The 20,574-nt window shown below is 40.7% G+C and overlaps 1 protein-coding gene across 2 annotated transcripts in view; it reads left to right on the top strand.

The window, feature by feature from the left end:
* Nucleotides 1–11,047: 11,047 nt before the first annotated feature.
* Nucleotides 11,048–20,574, top strand: part of PRTFDC1 (phosphoribosyl transferase domain containing 1) — a 90,838-nt gene continuing 81,311 nt past the window's right edge. For both annotated transcript variants that reach the window (XM_087825567.1, XM_087825560.1), the window contains exons 1-2: nt 11,048–11,133; nt 18,081–18,187. In XM_087825567.1, the coding sequence (XP_087681693.1) occupies nt 11,086–11,133; nt 18,081–18,187 (155 nt within the window). In that variant the 5' untranslated portion in view covers nt 11,048–11,085. The remainder of the gene's footprint in view (nt 11,134–18,080; nt 18,188–20,574) is intronic.

The following is a 20,574-nucleotide window of genomic DNA, read 5'->3' as shown; positions in this document are numbered from 1 at the left end:
AAAGATATAGACTAAAAGGTAAAGGATTGGAAAAAGATATTTTATAAAAATTGAAGTGAAAGAAAGACTGGGGTAGCAATATTTATATCAGACAAAACAGACTTTAAAACAAAGGCTATACTAGGAGACAAAGAAGGAAACTACCTACAATCCAACAAGAGGATATGACCCTTGTAAATATTTATGCACCCAACATAGGAGCATCTAAGTATATAAAGCAAATCTTGATGGACTTAAAGGGAGAGGGCAACAGTAAAACAGTCATAGTAGAGGAGTTTAACACTGCTTTGACATCAATAGATGAATATTCTTGACAGAAAATCAACAAGGAAACAGCACCCTTGAGTGACACATTAGATCAGATAGATTTAATTACTATCTTCAGAGCATTTCACCCCAAAGCAGCAGAATATACATTCTTTTCAAGTGCTCTTGCTGTAAATGCAGATTGATGTGGCCACTATGGAATCCTCAAAAAATTAAAAATGGAACTGCCATATGACACAGCAATTCCACTTCTGGGAATATATTTGAAGTGAGATAAAACACTAATTCGAAAGTATATATGCATCCCTATGTTTACTGCAGCATTATTTACAATAGCCAACATCTGGAAGCAGCCCAAGTGCCATCAGCAGATGAGTGGATGAAAAAGCTGTGGGACATTTACACAATGGAATACTACTCAGCCATAAAAAAGAGGGAAATCTTACCTTTTGCAACAGCATGGATGGGCGTGGAGAGTATTATGCTAAGTGAAATAAGTCAGAGAAAGGCAAATACCATATGATTTCACTTATATGTGGAATCTAAAAAAAAAATAAACAAAATAGAAAGAGACTCATAGATAGAGAAAACAGACTAACAGCTGTCTGAGGGTTGGGGGGCTGGGTGAAAAAGGCGAAGGGATTAAGCAAAAAAGAAAAAGGAACTCATAGGCACAGACATCAATCAGTACGGTGATCACCAGAGGGAAGCGATTACCAGGGAGAAGAGGGTAAAGGGGGATAAATGGTGACAGAAGGAGACTTCACTTTGGGGGGTGAACACACAGTACAATACACAGATGATGTATTAATAAAATTATACACCTGAAAACTATATAGTTTTGTTAACCAATGTCAGCCCAATAAATTCAATAAAAAATAAAAAAATTTGCTAAGACAGTAGATCTTAAGTGTTCTCTCTCACACACACACACACACACAGATAACTGTGTGATATCTACGTGGCTATGTTAATTAGCATGACTATGACAATTATTTCACAATGTATAGCAGTATCAAGTTATGTTATACACCTTAAATATGTACAATTTATTTGTCCGTTATATGTCAATAAAGCTGGAACAAAAATAAAAAATAAAAGTTATAAGCAGAATTGCTAAAACTTACAAAATTTGATCTTCTGTAACTCAGGTTTGATTTGCCATGAACCCTACGGGAAAGCTGAGGTAGTGAGTGTAGTTAAGAGATTCCTAGTTGGAAAACACAAAGAACCCAGATCCTTCAAGAACAAATCACAGGATTATTAATGTGGATGCTGCAGTAGATTTCCATTAACCTGTAAGTGATAGAGAGCTCTTTAAAAATAACCAGGAGCCCAGGGTGCCCATGCCATTGTATGGCTTGCTGTATTACATCCCGACTTTGCTTCCCGGTTCCCAGGGATATTCTACATGCTGGCGGTGTCTAAATCAATGGCCTTGCCCTGGCCAGTATGCCTCAGTGGACTGGAGCGCCGTCCCATGCACAGGAAGGTCACGGGTTTGATTCCTGGTCAGGGCATATACTTGGGTTGCAGGTTTCATCCCAGGTCAGGGCATGTATGGGAGGCAACCAATCCATGTGTCTCTCTCTCTTCCCCTTCCTCCCTCTCTAAAATCAATAAAAAAATAAATAAAACAATTGCATTGGAAGCACACACTGTCATTGAGAGGAACAAAAGGGAATTGCCACAATGAAATGGCTTTCATCTCTTGATACCCAGAAGGCTGATCTTGTTACCTGGAGGAAAAGTACAAATGGAGGTGGGCGGGAATAAGTTCCTTGTCTTCTATAACAATACAAAGTTTCACCTCATCTTGAAGAATGGGACCAATTGTAAAGCCAGGGCCTTTCAGAGGTAGAATAAGGCCTTAGCCATGTCTATTAAGTTTTTGTGTTTTTTTTGTATTGTTCAAAATATTATAGATGTCCCCTTTTTTTCCCCATTGGCCCCCTCCACCCCACACCCACTCCCCACCCTAGGCCTTCACCACACTATTGTCTGTGCCCATGGGTTATGCATATATGCATGTAAGTTCTTTGGTTAATCTCTCCCCGCACACCCACCACCACATATTTTTAAAAAGAAAAAATACCAAGGCACAGTTTGAAAATGACGTATTTTAAATATTTAGTCTTTTCAAGTGTATCATTAAGACCACTAAAATCTCTTACTTTGAAATAACACTAAAGGTATAAATTTAAGTATTTTATAATAATGCAAATTTAAAAAACCTTTGTAAACACCTCCTATAAGGTTTCTATAATAAAAAAAGTTTGGGAAACGCTGCATTTCGCCACAGTCTTCCTGAATCCTGATAGTACACCTTGGCATAGCGAAGGCTTCCAGAGGTCCTACAGCATAGATGTGTGTTTACCTTCACTCATTTCATTGATTTTCAAATTTAATGAATCACAACATCATCTTTTTCAAATATAAAGAAAAGTGAATCAAAACACACTTTGGGAAGTGTTACCCCAGGTAGATTAGTGTCTAATCTCTTTTACTTTCTCAGTCTCTTGCCCCATGTGAGACAACTCTAGACTTCATGACACATTTCCCCAACCACTTTCCCAAGCTCCCCCAACCTCAGCTCTAAAATACAATTGAAAAAAAAGAAGTATTAAATAAATAAATAAATAAATAAATAAAATAAAATAAATAAATAAAATTAAAATTAAAATTAAATATAACTGAGAGCCTGGCAATAACTAGATCAGTTCCTGGGATATTGCCAGTGGGTGTTGTATATCATCTCTGATCTGAAGAGAACCCACGTACAGCCAATAAACAGTTCCATTCCCATTCCCTTTGGTCTTTAGTCTCCCCCACAACACCAGCCAAAGTCTTTGTCAGCTAAGCAGCCTTGGGTTTTTTGGTGTTGTTGTCTGTGGCCTTTTTGGTGGTTTTTGGTTTTGGGGGATTTTTTTTTGAAATGGTCATCTCTCCATTAGAAACCCAGCACTGACGGAGGCACCAATTAATTTTGCATAAGCTGCCACAGCACCATTAGATGCTAGTCCATTCATTCATAACCACAAGGTATTGTGTTAGGGTCATGTACATGACTTGTGCCTCCAGCCCTGTGGATTTATTTAGTGCTTAGCGGCTAGTTCCTGCAGCTGTGTCCTTTCAATGACTGCTTTATGGTGGCCAAGAGAGTTGAGGTTGGCTGCCAGGACTCTGAGATCTGGAGGAACACATGGACACATTATTCTTTCGCTCTGAAGCTATCCAATTCCTGTTCCGGTCAGATGGGGAGATAGTGGGAGGATATCTCTGAAGCAGCTCAGCACTTACTGTGGATGCTATTACTCACGCCTAACATTGCAAAAGAACGGGCTTAAATCTACCCCACAGCACATTCTTCAGTGGAAGGTTAATTACTAATGAAAGTGTATTAATACAAAATATAATTCTGAAGGTAGCTCCTGGCTTTATTTGTTAGAACTACTATGGAGCCATTATTTTCTTTACTCTAAAACTACGAGTCGGATTCGATGTGCTTCAAACAAGAGGCCAGGAAAGAGGGCTTACTATGCTAATTGAATACTAATGAGGCTTTTGCTCAAGTTGCTTTGTGTTACAATCATTTGCAACTAGATTTTTTCTGTATTTATGTAGAGGGGGGAAATACCTCAAAGGTAGCAAGATTTTTACTTAGCTGAACATTTGGAAGAAAGTATCTTGCCACTTTTTCTTTTGTACTTATAACATTTGTAAAGGGTTTTGTTCAGCACTAAAGAAAAGCAAAATATCATCATCATTATGACTGGCCTTTGTCCACAGTGGATCTCATCCAGCCTAACCAGTGACTCTGTGACTCACAATCTGAGTCACTAAGTTTCATATGTTTATGTATTTCAACACAACTCTCAGGCTGAGAGGGGGTTTTTCCTTTTAATTTATTTTCATGTTTCAGGACTCAGAAAGAATGAAATGCCCTCCTGTATTTCAAATCTAGTGTCACTGAGTGACTGGCTCTGAACAACTGAGTGCATAGATTGAATTGTGCCTTCAGTATTGGCTAAAGTCAAAGAATTACCAAACTGTCAAAAGATTATTATATACTTCCAGGACAAAAGTCTTCAGCCTGGTGGAGAATTCAGGTAAATATAAATATTTGTGTTTTCACCATGGTAGTGGCACAAAATAATTTCAGAATTTAAAACGCTCGGAACCAACAAATAAAAGGGGATAAAGAGAATGACAGAAAAATGCAAGTATATTTACTGGTTATTAACTTTGTAAAGATGCATGTCTTTATTCTTACATCTTCTTCTGGCAGAAGATGGCTTAGCTAAAATATCTTATTTTATGGAAAATTCTACTATTTTAGTAATTTTCTCATTTTACTATATCCATTCTCATACTAGCCTAAACTTGTCCCTAGATTATAACTGTCCCATCTTTAAAAGCAATTACCTCATTTTCTTATCAAATGACTTTACAAACATTTGGTCATACATTTTCACAGCATCTGATTAATAACACCTTACAGTTTTATAGCATTTTTAAAATTAATACTTGATGTCACAAATAATATTTTCAAGGACCAATATCCAAGAATAACAACTCATCTGTTCAGGATTTATTCTTAATCTTGCATTATGAGGTCTTAGAGCAAAATTCTTCTTAAATCTCAAATTTCTGTTACATGTTTAGTAGAATAACTTCCAACTAGTATTCCAATTTTTCTAGTAATGATCCATATGACCTTAGACAATATAATATAACCTCAATTTTCTCATCTGTAAGAGGGGGCAATGCATTTCTGCTCTATTGCATATGATTATGAGATTAACATGAAATTACATGCAAGAGAATTCTTAAAAGCAGCAAGAGAGAGGCAGAAAGTTACCTACAAGGACACACCCACTAGACTGACAGATGATTTCTCAATAAAAACACTTCAGGCCAAAAGGGAGTGGCATGAAGTATTCAAAGTAATGAAAAATAAGGGACTGAACTAAAGAATACTCTATCCAGCAAAGCTATCATTCAAAATTAAAGGTGAAATAAAAAGTTTTTCAGACAAAGGAAGGCTAAAGGAGTTCATTACTACCAAACTAGCACTACAAGAAATGCTAAAGGGGCTGGTGTAAGAAGAAGAAATGTAGAGAAAAAGGAACACAGACATAAAGAAAGAATAGTAATAAATAAGTACCAATCAATAATAACCTTAAATGTAAGTGGCTTAAATGTTCCAATCAAAAGACATAGGGTAGCTGAATGGATAAAAAAACATGACCCATATATATGCTGCCTATAAGAGACCCACTTCAGAACAAAGGACTCACACAGGATAAAAGAGAAGGGATGGAAAAAAATTTTCCATGCAAATGGAAATGAAAAAAAAGCTGAGGTAGCAATACTCATATCTGACAGAACAGACTTCAAAATGAAGACCATAACAAGAGACAATGATGGTCACTACATAATACTAAAGGGACTGATCGATCCAACAAGAGAATATATCTCTGATAAACATATATGCACCCAATATAGGAGCACCCAAATATATAAAACAGCTTCTGGAGGACTTTAAGGGAGAGACTGACAGCAATACAATCATAGTAAGAGACTTTAACACTCCACTGACATCACTGGATAGATCTTCTAGACAAAAAACCAACAAGGATACAGCAATCCTAAATGACACACTAGATCATATGGAATTAACTGACATTTACAGAAAATTCCACCCCAAAGATACAGAATATATACTCTTCTCAAGTGCACACAGGACATTATCAAAAATAGACCACATGTTAAGACACAAAGCAAGTCTCTACAAGTTCAAGAAGATTGAAATCATATCAAGCATCTTCTCAGATCATAATGGTATGACATTAGAAATCAACTAAAATAAAACCACTAAAAAACATTCAAACACATGGAGGCTAAATAACATGTTATTAAACAATGAATGGGTTACCAAAGAAATCAAGGAAGAAATCAAAAACTTCCTGGAAATAAATGAAAATGAACACACAACAACCCCAAATCTATGGGACACAATGAATGCAGTCCTGAGAGAGAAATGCATAGCACTACAGGCCTAACTCAAAAAACAAGAAAAACTTCTAATAAATTATCTAACCCTACAACTTAAAGACTTAGAAAAAGAACAACAAGAAAAGCCCAAAGTAAGTAGGAGGAAGGAAATAGTAAAGATCAGAGCAGAAGTAAATAACATAGAGACTACAAAAACAGTACAGAAGATCAATGAAAACAGGAGCTGATTCTTTGAAAAGATAAATTAGATTGATGAACCTTTAGCCAGACTTACGAAGAAATAGAGAGGACCCAAATAAATAAAATCAGAAATGAAAGAAGCAATATAACAACTGACCTAGAGGAAATACAAAGGATCGTAAGAAAATACTATGAGCAATTATATGCCAACAAACTGGACAACTTGGGTGAAACTGACAAATTCCTAGAAATATACAATCATATAAAACTGGATCAGGAAGAATCAGAAAACCCGAATAGGCCGATAACAACTAATGAAATTGAAGCAGTAATAAAAAATACAAAAAACTCCCAGCAAACAGAAGTGCAGGACCAGATGGAATTACAGGCTAGTTTTACCAAACATTCAGAGAAGAAATAACACCTATTCTCCTCAAATTATTCCAGAAAATTCAAGAAGGGGAAAGACTCCCAAGCTCTTTTTATGAGGCCAGCATCATCCTAATCTCAAAACCAGATAAATACATTATAAAGAAAGAAAATTACAGACCAATATCCTTGATAAACACAGATGCTAAAATCCTCAACAAAGTATTAGCAAACTGGATCCAGCAATACGTTAAAAAGATCATACACCACAACCAAGTGGGATTTATACTAGGGATGCAAGGCTGGTATAACATTCGCAAATCAATATATGTGACACATCATGTAAGCAAAATGAAGCACAAAAATCATATGATTGTATCAATAGATGCAGAAAAAGCATTTGATAAAATCCAGCACTCATTTTTGATAAATACTCTCAGCAAAGTGGGAATAGAGGGAACATACCTCAACATAATAGAGGCCATATATGACAAACTTACAGCCAACATCATATTCAATGGTCAAAAACTAAAACCATTTCCCTTAAAAACAGGAATAAGACAGGTTTGTCCGCTTTCACCACTATTATTCAACATAGTACTGGAAGTCCTTGCCACAGCCATTAGACAGGAAGAAAACATAAAAGGTGTCCAAATTGGAAGGGAGGAAGTAAAACTGTCATTACTTGCAGATGACATGATATTGTACAAAAACCCCCTAAAGACTCCACCAAAGGACTACTAGTTTTGATAAATTAATTCGGCAAGGAAGCTGGTTACGAAATTAACATCTGGAAATCAACAGCATTTTTATACACCAACAATGAACTCTCAGAAAGAGAAACTAATAAAACAATACCATTCACCATTGCAACTAAAAAAATAAGATACCTAGGAATAAAGTTAACCAAGGAGGTAAAAGACCTGTACTCGGGAAACTAGAGGACACTGAAAAAAGAAATAGAGGAAGATATAAACAAGTGGAAGAATATACTATGTTCATGGATTAAAAGGATTAATATCATTCAAATGTCCATACTACCCAAAGCAATCTATAGATTCAATGCAATTCCTATTAAAATACCAACAACATATTTCACAGAGCTAGAACAAATATTCCAAAAATTTATATGGAGCCAAAAAAGCCGCTGAACGGCCACAGCCATCTTAAGAAAGAAGAACAGAGTGAGAAGGATCACTTTATTGGATATCAAACTGTACTACAAAGCCATTGTAATCAAAACAGCCTGGTATGGGTACAACAACAGACGTATAGATCAATGGAACAGAACAGAGGCCCCAGAAATCGACCCAACCCATTATAGTCAATTAATATTTGTCAAAGGAGGCAAGAGCATACAATGGAGTAAAGAGCCTGGGACCAGATGGATTTACAGGCTAGTTTTACGAAACATTCAAAGAAGAAATAACACCTATTCTCCTCAAACTATTCCAGAAAATTCAAGAAGAGGAAAGACCCCCAAGCTCTTTTTATGAGGCCAGCATTATCCTAATCCCCAAACCAGATAAAGACACTACAAAGAAAGAAAATTACAGACCCTGATGAACCTAGATGCTAAAATCCTCAACAAAATATTAGCAAACTGGATCCAGCAATACATTACAGTCTCTTCAATAAATGGTGTTGGGAAAATTGGACAGGTATATGCAAAAAAAGGAAACTAGATCACCAACTTACTCCATACATAAGAATAAATTCAAAATGGATAAGACTTAAATGTAAGTCACAAAACCATAAAAATCCTGGAAGAAAACATAAGCAGTAAAGTCACAGACATCTCATGTGAAATTTTCACCGATACATCTCCTAGGGCAAGAGAAACAAAGGAAAAAATAAACATATGGGACTACATCAAACTAAAAAGCTTCTGCACAGCAAAAGAAAACATCCTCAAAATACAAAGGAACCCCATGGTATGGGAGAGCATATTTTCCACGGATACATCAGATAAGGGGTTAACTTCCAAAGTGTACAAAGAACTCCTACAACTCAACAAAAGGAAGACAATCCAATTAAAAAATGGGCAAAGGACCTGAATAGATACTTCTCCAAAAAGGACATACAGATGGCCAAGAGACATATGAGAAAATGCTCAGTGTGGTGAATCAGAGAGATGCAAATCAAAACCACAATGAGGTATCACTTCACACCTGTCAGAATGGCTCCATCAACAGCTCAACAAATGACACATACTGGCCAGAATGTGGAGAAAGGGTAACCCTTGTAGACTATTGGTGGGAATACAGACTGGTGCAGCTACTATGGAAAACAGTATGGAGGTTCCTCAAAAACTTAAAAATGGAACTGCCTTTGACCCATTGATTCCACTTCTAGGAATATATCCTAAGAATCCTGAAACACTAATCAGAAAGAACTTATGCACCTCTATGTTCATAGCAGCACAATTTGCAACAGCTAAGATCTGGAAAGAAACCAAGTCCCCATCAGTAGATGAGTGGATAAAAAAGCTGTGGGACATTTACACCATGGAATACTATGCAGCTGTAAAGAAGGATCTCGCACCCTTTAGTACAGTAAGGATCGACCTGGAGAATATTATGCTAAGTGAAATAAGCCAGGCAAAGAAAGACAAATATCACATGATTTCACTTATATGTGGAATCTAAAGAACATAATAAACTGATGAACAAAATAGATTCAGTGACATAGAAGCACAGATTCGTCAGTCTTGACGAATCTCAGAGGGAAGGTGGGGGGGAGGGATAAACCAAAGAACTTATATGCATATATACATAACCCATGGACACAGACAATAGAGTGGTGAAGGTCTGGAGTGGGGTGAGAGTGGGGATGTAAGAGGTTAATGGGAAAAAAAGGGGGAATATGTAATATTTTTAACAATAAAGATAAATTTTAAAAATTAAAAAAAAAAAAAAGATGGTCCTTTACCTTTTGGAAAAGAGGTGAAAGGAAGACTGTATCAATGGACCCAAACAAGGACCTCTGACAGTTCTTAGAGAAAATGTTTACCTGTGCGCTAGGAAACAGCATTACTCAGTTTAATGGGGGGGGGGTGCGGGGGGGTGCGGGGGGGTGCCGCAAGGTGTCTAATGGGAGCGATCCACGGAGCTGTGATCCTTCCAGGGCGCTGGCTTTTAGGGGAGACTGAGACCAAATGGTGCTGAGCCCTTTTTCAAAGCTAGAGCGACGTTAACTGACTAACAATTTGCCCTCAAACCAGGCAAAATCAGCATTCCTCTACGTGCTGTGTGCCAGAGAGGCCGAGTCAGAAAGCTGGACTCAGCTCAGCGCCTCAGGGCTGTAAAGGATGGGGCAGGGTAGCAAAGACCAGAGGATGAAGACATGGATCCCCGGGAAAGCAAGGGCCCTTCGGAAATGCGCAAAGACCTGGGATTCCGGGTTGAATCAATAAGATTCATAAGAGGACTTCTAACCTGAGCACAGTGGTTGCTTTAAACTGCAACCTGAAACAATCGCATCTAACCGTATGTTCTCACAGAAAGTGGGAAAGGCCCTGTTTCAAAGTCCAGGGCGAGGAGAAGCAATCGCGTGGCTCTTTCAAACTCCTGGCTTGGAGGTTCAGAGACGTTACAAAACCTATCGGGAGAGTTTCGTGCGCAGCCCTCCTTCCAGAACGTCCTAGACCGCAGGCTCCTTCGCGGGTTTACTTGGGATAAAAAGCGCACAAAAATTAGCAAGGACATGGTTAGCCTGAAACTGGGACGACACTTAGGAGGACCGGGACAAGGGAACACTTTCTCTCCCAGTAAAAACCGAGCCCCGCAGCCTCGTTCTCCCGACGCCCAGCTGGGCGCGGACCAGGCTGGGTGCGGGGCTCGCAGACCCGCGGCCGCGGCGAGGGCCGGTCGGGGCCCTGCGCGCGGGTGGAGCGAGGGCAGCTCCGCGGCTGCTCCCCGCGCCCCCACCCCGCGCTCCGGGCCTCGCATCTCAGCCCCGCCGACCCGTCGACCCGCCGACCCGTCGACCCGCCGACCCGTCGACCCGCCGACCCGTCGACCCGCCGACCCGTCGACCCGTCGAGGGGGGAGGCCGGGCAGAGGGTCGCGTCCAGGCGGAGACGCTGGACCCGGGCCAGGCACTGGATCTGAGGCGCGCGCCCCGTTCCGCCCGCAGCCGAGTGGCGGGGCGGGGCGGCCCCAACCCCAACCCCTCCCCCAGTCCCAACCCCGTCCCCCTCCCAGATTGTTCCAGCGCCCTCCTTCCCTCCCCGCTTTCCCCGGAAGGAACATGGCCGGGAGCAGTGAGGAGGCGCCAGACTTCGGGCGAGGCGTCGTGGTAAATGCAAACTCCCCATTGATTTCCGGGCTGAGCCGTGCGTCCCGCGCGCTCGCCCATCCCTCCCTCCTTGGCACCCCCCTCTCGGATTCACTGCTTGCGGCGCGTTCGCGTGAGCGCGGGCCACAGCTTTGTTCTCCCTCCCGACGGGATCGCTTCCACCCTCCACCCCGGCCCCCACCCCCGGCGCCCCGCGCCCCGCGCCCCGCGCGTAATCTGACCGCACACTTAACATCCCTTCCCCCGGGGTTCTCTGTGCACCTCTGTCCCCACCCCTGCCCCGGCCGGGAATCCGCTGCTCCAGCGTTAAGCCCGCGTGGTGCCGGGTCCCCACTCTTGCCAGCCGCCGGGAGTCACCCCTGGGAGCGGGGCGGGTCTGTGAAGACCTCCGCTGGCCACCCTTGGGGGCCTCCTTCCCTTTGTGCTTCCCCCTGAGCTCTCCAGCACCGGCCTCTCGTTTTGTTTTCCAAAAGGACGCCGAGGATTCTCTAGGGCAGCTAGGAAATAAAGTAGCACAAGCGGGGGAAGTTTGAGCTTTGAAACAAGCGCTTTGAAACTCTGGCTGTGGGACCTCTGCCCAAGCTCGAGACAACCTAGTGCCTCCTGACTTAACTTTCCTCGTCTGCAAAAGGGACACGACACGAGAGGACCGCGGAGTGATCTGGAGAGTTTATATGTAAAATATGTAGTAGTGCGCCCGGAGGGGAGCACGTGGGAAGATGGGTTTCCAGACCAGAGCCTTGTATCCCAGACAGTCTCTCTAGGCGTCGACCGGAGGGCACCCCACTTTCAGTGTCCTGGAATCAAATCTGGTTTTGCCCTGTGGCCACTGGCGTCTGCTGGTGCCTCCCATGGAGAATGATTTCTGTAGCAGGTGGTGGCTGTTTCTGTGTCAGGTTTAATGTGAGACGGTGATAGGGGTGGCAGGTGGAGCCAGTATATTACATTTAAGATTATTTTTTCAGAGATCACCCTGTGATTATGAATGGACTGCATGAGTAAGTGGGTGAAGGAAGGAAACACCTCAGGCTCAAACAGAAAGGTTCAACTTGAAATGTGTTGCTCAGTTCTTAATTTAACAGGAGGGCCTTTGCTCTTAAAAGAGTTTTAGTTCATTTATTTATTCATTCCACACGCTTTACTGCCCTGCTGGGTTCCAGGCGGTGTTCTGGGCTCTAGGATACCGCAGAGAACATGGAGCTTACAGTCTAGACAAAGGACACAGGCAGGCAGTATGAAAGCAAATGAATAAAGATCATTTCTCTTAGTGCAATGAGAAGGAAAGAGAACAAGGAGAGTGTGGAGGAGGGCTGGGGGCACTGCTTTTGCTCAGGTGGTCAGGGTGGCCTCTTTTCCGTGACGTTTGAGCCACCATCTGAAGGGTAAGCAGGATGTAGCCATGGGAAGACTGAAGCAGAGTACTCAAGACAGCACATACCAAGTGCTAAGAAATCATTACATCCAGAGAAGAAATTTTTACACCCAATTTATACTTTAAAAAATGTCACTTTGTAAAAGGAGACTTGACTTTGGGTGTGAACATCAATATTATGTACAGATGATGTATTTTACACCTGAAATCTAAAGAATTTTATTAACCAATGCCACTCCATAAATGCAATAAAAAATTAATTTTAAAAAAGTCACTCCAGTTGCCATGGAGAGAAGGGTCAGGCCTGGGGTTGGGGTGAGGGTGATGAAAAAAATAGAAGGGAAGTAAGTTCAGTTCTGGACAAAGTCTATAGTGACCACAGGGCCTACAGGTCAGAATGCATGTAGGCAATTTGAAATTCATATTTGGAATTCAGGAGAGTGACTGAGTATATTTGGAAGTCATTAGCAAGTAGAAAAATATCTGATGCTTGGGAGTGGATAGGGATGCCCAATGAAAATGGGGAAAAATTAAGAACTGCTGTTACAATAGAAACCTGTAAAAGAAACCTTTATCTAGGAGAAGCCGATTAAAGAGACCAAGAGTGAGGAGCAAAGTAGGAGAGAGCAGGAAGGCTGGTAGGTGCCCTTCCTACAGGGAACAGAGTTTTGCGGAGGGTGTGAGGGGGCAAAGAGGTCATCAGGAGCGTCAGATACTACAGAAAGCTAGTAGGATCAAGATGGAAAAATGCCCATTGTATTTAACAATTACAAAGCCCTTAGTAAAAGTAAGCCATTCCATCAGTAGAATGGTTAAATATAGCACTCCTCTTTAATAATTGATACTCTTAAAAGGGAACGAAATAAATCTGTATGACTAATAGGAAAGGTAGATTGTTAAAGTCTAAAAGCAAATGTTGGGCCTAGCTGGGTGTGGCTCAGCGGTTGAGCATGGGCCTAGGATCCTGGCGATCAGGGTTTGATTCCTGGTCAGGGCACATGCCCGGGTTGCAGGCTGCAGCGATCAGTGGCTCTCTCATTATTGGTGTTTCTATCTCTCTCTCTCCCTCTCTCTTCCTCTCTCTGAAATCAATAAAGATATATTTAAAAAAAAAAAAAAATAAGTAAAAGCAAATGTTGGAACTGTGTAAACAGCCCAATCTATTTGTGTCAAAAGAAGCCCTCTCAAAAGCGAAGTAATTTTGTGGGAGATGTAGGGAGGCAGTGAGAGGGCCTGCCTTGGTTGGAAATAATCAATGTATAATATAGATAGTTCCTGCATTTTTACCGTTTTCTCCAGTAGAATTGAAGATAATTAGATTAACCCAAAGTCGGATATAGGCAGACAAGGCAAACTCAGAGTGAATTCAAGGTGCTGATGTTCCCGTGTGGGATTCTTGGAAACAGAGCTGAGGGATGAGACTCCCTTCCTCTTTTTTAGTGGAGGGATAGCCCTGAGCCTGAAACTGACAGCAGCCACGGTCAAGGCCGGAAGGAGAGAATGGGGCACAGAGTGAGGGACTAAGCAGCAGAGAAGAGCAGAGATTCACTTTCTATATGTGTTTCCAAACTGTTTTTCACCACTTGAAAAATAATGCAAGAAATATTCTAAGCAAAAAGAACATGTTTTTAATGACTTAGAAAGAAGGTTTTCAATATATCTTTAAATGAGGAAAAGAGAATTGGAATGAGTTCTGGGATTTGATGTTGTATAAAATGGCTCAGTTAATGTGTTTGTCATTTGCCCAGCTTGGCCATGTTTTGCATCTTCCAACAGAGAAAGCATTGTTCTGAATAAACTTAAGGCATATTATCTGTGATACTGAAACTGTTTAAAGGCTTCTTGTTTTGATATTTTAAAAAGCAGATTAATAACATAATTATCTACAGTCCACAGCAGTTTCCATTCCCTCAGGTTTAGGACTCATTTACAATACAATTTATATGCAACATTAAGGATAACAAAGGGTAAACCAGTAGTTCCTTTATCTCTAGTTTTCTTTTATCTCAATAATGAAAACTCACTATTCCAGACTCACTGGAAATAAGGCCAGTTTGGATTATAGAATAGTTTTAGAGAAATACATTTTTCCTGCTTTTACATTTACAGCTTTAACTAGAGTAATGAGACTTCTGCAAGTAAGGTTTGTGGCACTTCTTTAAATTAATTAACACATATCAGTTATAAGTAAACTATTGATGTTTCAGTACATCTAAGTGGTTAATGTTTATTACATAAGTACTATAGACTAGATATGGACATAAGAATTTTATATCTATTACTATCTTACTTACTCACAGTAACCACATGGTAGGCATTGACTCCTCTTTACAGATGAATACATTGGGACTCAGAGAAGTTAAAATGCCCAAGGTCTCATTGTCCATAAACTCACCTCCAGGTATGTTGGACTTGTAAGTCTATGCTCTTAACCATTACTCCATCTGCCTCTGAGCCATGGATTACCATTATAGTTTTTATCTATAGGTTGGTTTAATTTGCTGTTTTCTTATTTTGGGGGGTGGCATCATTTATTAAGTACTTATTTTATATCAGCAAATGTACTAAGAACTCTAAGTACATTATCTGTTCTGTGCCTTAATCCTCACAACTACCCTGTCCATAGGCTTTATGTGTCTTATTTACAGGAGAGGAAACTGAGTCTCAGAGAGGGTTAAGTAATTTCATAGCTTGCAAGTGTCAGAGCTGAGCTCTGGAACATGGAGTGGAGAGTTGTCTCTGAGATTTGGACAGAGCAGAGGGCAGTAAAGGATTCGCATGGCAGGAGAAATGGGTTCAGATGACCGTCAGTTAATGATGCCACCACCTGGAAGGGCTCCCAGTAGAGTGGTCAGTGTGTGTGGTCTGGAGGGGGAGCCAGAAAGTGCTATTCACTTGGATGATCTTCCTGGTGCTGGTCAGGGTTCCTGCCTGGGCTTTACCTTGGCCTACCAGCGGACCTTCTGGAAGCTGCTCATGTACAGCTGGTGGTTCAGGCTCTGACCAGCCACGGTGGTATTGATAGTTACAGCAGACCCGAGGGCTCTCAGAGGTGGAAGCCAGAGCCGCTCTGTGCAAATCCGACAGTTGCACCCAGCCAGTTTGCTGGTAGAGGCGGAGCAAATGTGCTAGTCTTCAAATATGACATACAATGTTGGCTATGAGTCTGCCCCTGGTAGATATGAATTTTCATTGCCGTGAACAGTGGTGCTCTTTATCACAAGGTGACAACTGAAGGTCGAGGCTGCAGCTAAGGTAGTATTGGGTAATCTGTGGATGGAGATTATGTCATTCATTCACTCATTTAACATTTTTGAACACCTATCATATCCCAGGTCAGTGCCCTGGGTTCAACCATGAACAAGACAAAGTCTCTGCCCAAAAAAGCTAATATTCCAGTGGAAGAAGACAAGACAACACACACACACACACACACACACACACACACGTCACGTCCAGTGGGAATACATGCTTTGAAGGAAAGTAAAGAGGCAGAGAAGAATGAGTAGGCGGGAAGTGGGTGCTATTTTATTGCGGTGGTTGGGGAAGGCTTCTCTGTGGAGGTGACATCTGAATGGAGACCTGAAAGAAGTAAAGGGTAAGCCATGTGAATATCTGGGGGAAGAGTATTCTAGGCAAAAAAAAAAGGCAAGTGCAACACTCTTGAGGCAGAAGCATGCTTGGCACATTCAGGGATCAACAAGATGCAGGAGGAAGGAAGAGAGGGCTTGGAGACAAGTCAGAGAGGAAGGCCATGGCGAGGACTCTGGGTTGGACGCAGAGCAATGGGAAGCCCTTAAAAATATCTGAACAGAAGACTGCTACAATATGATGTACATTTTTAAAGGAGCATTCGAGCTGCCATGGGGGCGGGGGTATGTGTGCCAAGGTGGAAGCAAGGAGGTGAGTTTGACAGCTATGGCAATAGTCCCAGGAGACATAATGGTGACACAGACAGAGGGGAGGCAACGGAGATGCTGAGGGGTGGCCCTGGTTACATTTTGAAAGAATCGATGACAGGACTTGCTAATGGGTTGCATGAAGGGGATGTAAGAATGGAGTTGACAGCAATTTTGAGGTTTTGATCTGAGCAACTGGAAAAATGAGTTGTCCTTTCCTGAGAGAGAAGGGGAAATTTGGGGGGAACTGTTACAAGTTTGGGGTGAGAGCATATGGGGGCTGGACCATAAGTTGCCTTTCCCAAACCTGAGCAAAAGACAACTGGCTTTAAGTCCTGATTGAGGAGGAGAATGGAAAGCAGGAGAATGTCCCAGCATTAAATCAAGTTCAGATGGGTCCTTAAACTACAAAAAACCAAACCAGACTGATTGGAAGGGACAGGAGTTTTCTCAAGGAGCCTGAATGGAATCCTCTAGAACAGAAAGCTGTGAGGGGCACCAGGAGTTTGAGAAGGAAGATCAGAGGATGCAAGCAGGCATCAAGGCCTCCAGAAAGAAGGGGGTCCTGACCCGGGTTTCCCCAGAGGGAGCTGAGCTTGGAATACAGGGACAGAAGGAAGAGAGGGAGAGGGTGTAGATGCAGGACAGACAGATGAACGGAACCCAGGGCCCAGAAGGAAGACAGCTCAACTGAAGACCAATCTGAGGGCAGGAAGGAGATAGTTTAGGGAACTGGGCTGGAAAATTAGGATAGTCTGCATAATGAAAGGCCAGGAAAGCTTAAAGCTGGACAGACGAGTCTGATGAAAGTGGGTGGGAGTAATGAAAGAACCGGAACCCACAGTGCAGCCCTGATGTGGTTTGAGTGCATTAAAACTTTCGTGTTGCATCTTTTCCTAAAGATTTGAAAGTAAAAGTAACACCTTCACCTTCATTTTCCCTCTCACCTCTTTACTATTTTAACTATAAAACTTGCACATCCCATCCTAAGCAAGGGGAAGACTTGCTAGCAGTCTTCCCAGTACCGGAATGGGTCAGTTTTCTGGAGCAACAGTTTCCCAATAAGACTTTCAGTTCCCACCATAGTACATCCTGCAGAGGTCTTTACTAGAAGAACTAGATGACTCAGAAGTTTGCGTCTACACTAATCCCTAGAGACACGTATTTTTAATAGGTAATCTTTCTCAGGCAGATGAGGCATATGCAATGCATGGAAATGTAATAGTATATATAATACTATAATAATATATGATATCGTGTATATATTAATATAATTACAAATATAATGTTATATATACACCTGTTATATTTGCAGTAACATTTATAATTAAGGCATAGATTATATTTTTATACATATATACTTTTTCAAACAATACTATCAGGTTGGTTATAAGACACTGAATTTATATTTTTATCATATGAAGCCAAGAGTTAAGAATGGAGTGTGTACTCTGTTCATTTCAGTACTAGGTCCTTTATCAGGTTGAATGAAACTTTACCTTGTCCCACTGAGCTTTTCATAGGTTCACAGAATATAACTTAATGCCATATTGATCATAGAACCTACTTTGTTTTCAGTATTATTTTGTTTCTCAAATGACACTTTTTTGTTTATTTATGTTTCTAAAATAAATTTCCAATGAAAAATACCATAACCGAAATCATTTGATTTGCAGATTATGGACGATTGGCCAGGGTATGACTTGAATTTATTCACGTACCCACAGCACTATTATGGAGATCTGGAATATGTCCTGATACCTCATGGCATCATTGTGGACAGGTGAGTGTTACTTCTTGTGTCGGGCTTGGTTCTGCACTGGGCGGGCTGTCTCTTGTGTGAATCATGCGATACAATTTAGGACCCTCTTCCTGGATCTCTTGTATGCAGTGGCGGACAGCAGTTTTTAGGACGAGAGTTTGAAATAAAAATCATCTGTGCTTTAACTGAACTGTTTACCTGGACATTTGTTCAGGGGAAATGGTAAGAAGGATATACATACATAAAGTATTACATTATAAGTAACAGCCTGAAAATAATATCTTGGACAAACTGATGAAAATGGAAGACGGTAAAGCATTGCTTCTCGCCCAAGGACCTTTGTCTCAAATCTTTTAGACTCTTGAATTAACCAGGGAGAGTTAAGAGGTGATCTTTGCCTTCATAGGACACACCCCTAAAGCCCTAGCTTTTCCTGTGACTTGCATTCATTTTGGAGCAAATAATGTATCAGTGGTCGACCAGTCTGTGCACAATTTTATTTTCCAACCAGTGGTAAAGTTTTGGGAATTGGTATATTTGCAGTTTAAAAAGATCTGCATGGAACTCATTCCAGAGTACTATTTCTAGTTCTTTCTGATCTGTCTACATTGATATCCTCTGGCTCCTTCCTAGCTGATTGGCTTTCCTAAAGCCAACATTTCTCTCCTGTTCTAAGCCCCTAAGTCACCCCTATTTGGCCCTTGGTTTTCAGAGAGCCCCCATACAGCTCAGCCCACCACAAGTGCCAGGATTTATATGCAGATCATGCACTTTCACAAAAAGGTCTTAATGCCCAGACTATTACATTTCCATGTACAAAGGTCATATTCTTAAGCCTTCACATTTATATGGAAAGCAAGCTTCATGGATTTTACAGTGCCTTCCCAGAAATCATAGAAATTCTTCCAAGACCCAGAAATTGGGGTGGGGAAGGCATTGGGGAGCAGGAGCAAATGGAGGCTTTGGGCTCTACCCTTTCCTTAAACCATAAACCTAAACTTCTGCCCCCTCCTTTTTTCATTTGTTATATTCTTCTGAGTTAAAATTTAACTTTATGATATACGTCCTCAGCCAAAAGAAAGTTTGAAATAGACTAGGTAGTTACTATTCCCAGGATATTTTCTTCCTATCAACTTCTGTCTGCAAGCAAAAGGAAATGTCATTCTTCCACTCAAATTCTAAACATTTCCATTGGATAAGACTTCAGTATTGTGTGTTTTCTCTCAAACTATAGCATACTATTAAAATAAGGTCTAGTTTGGGGTTTCTCATGGCCTAATATGGCTTTCTATGGAATACAAGTTCCGATCTTTGGAGGGGAAAAAAGGTTTTGTGATCCAATAAACTTGCATCTCCCAACTAGCTAAATCTCCCTTTTGACAATTTATATTTAAATATGAGGAGAAAAAAGGAAAGAAACTTCCTTCACTTTAACATTTAAACCAACTTTTGTTGTGCAGTGGGCATCTTTGTACTTAGTTCACCTCTTATAACTCTCAGAATTTTCCCTTAACACCAGTTTGGAAATGCCCTGCTTTAAACAAATTCCTACTTTTCTAACCTGAATTTTATGACTTAAACTAATTACAACCTGATCTAGTACATGTTTGAGTCCTGGTAAGGTTATCCAAAGCCAGATCCCTTTACAGGAGAATCACCCAGTGAACTTGCTAACATGTATATTCTTAAGCGTTATGTCCAGAAATTCTGGTCCAAAGGTCTGGGGTGGGGCCCAGGATTGCCCATTCCCACCTTTAAAATGAATTAAGATATAATTTACATACTACAAAACTTACCCACTGTAGGTAAATGAGTTAATGATTTTTTTTTTTAGTAAATTTTTAGGGTTGGGCAACCATCACTACCATCATTTTATAATATTTCTATCATTTCAAAAAGTTTGTTTGCTCAGTCTCTGCTCCTACCCTCAGCATTAGACAATCACCCAATCTGATTTCTTTCTCTATAAATTTGTCTTTTCTGGACATTTCTTATAAATTAAATTATATAACATTTAATTATTGATTCATCAGTTGATAAATATTTGGATTTCTAGTTTTTGGCTATGATGAATAATGCTTGTATGAACATTCTTTGTGTGGATATATCTTGTCATTCCTCTCGGATGGATTCTGTAGAGTGGAATTCTGAGTTTTATGGTAAGTTTGAGAAACTGCCAGTTATTTTCAAAAGTGGCTGTACCATTTTACATTTCTACCAGCAATGTATGAGGTTTCCAGTTTCTCCACACACTTGCTAACATTTAGTATTGTCAGTCTTTCTAATTATAGCTATTCTATTGGATACACAAGTGTATCGCATAGTGGTTTCAGTTTACATTTTCCTAATGATTAGTGTGCTTGTTAGCTATTATATGTCTTCTTTGGAAAGATGTATGTCTTTTGCCA

Source organism: Miniopterus natalensis, chromosome 1 (genome assembly GCF_054644295.1).
Source record: "Miniopterus natalensis isolate mMinNat1 chromosome 1, mMinNat1.hap1, whole genome shotgun sequence".
Lineage (NCBI taxonomy): Eukaryota > Metazoa > Chordata > Mammalia > Chiroptera > Miniopteridae > Miniopterus > Miniopterus natalensis.
The sequence above is the reverse complement of the archived record's forward strand: the minus strand, read 5'-3'. Positions and strand labels throughout refer to the sequence as shown.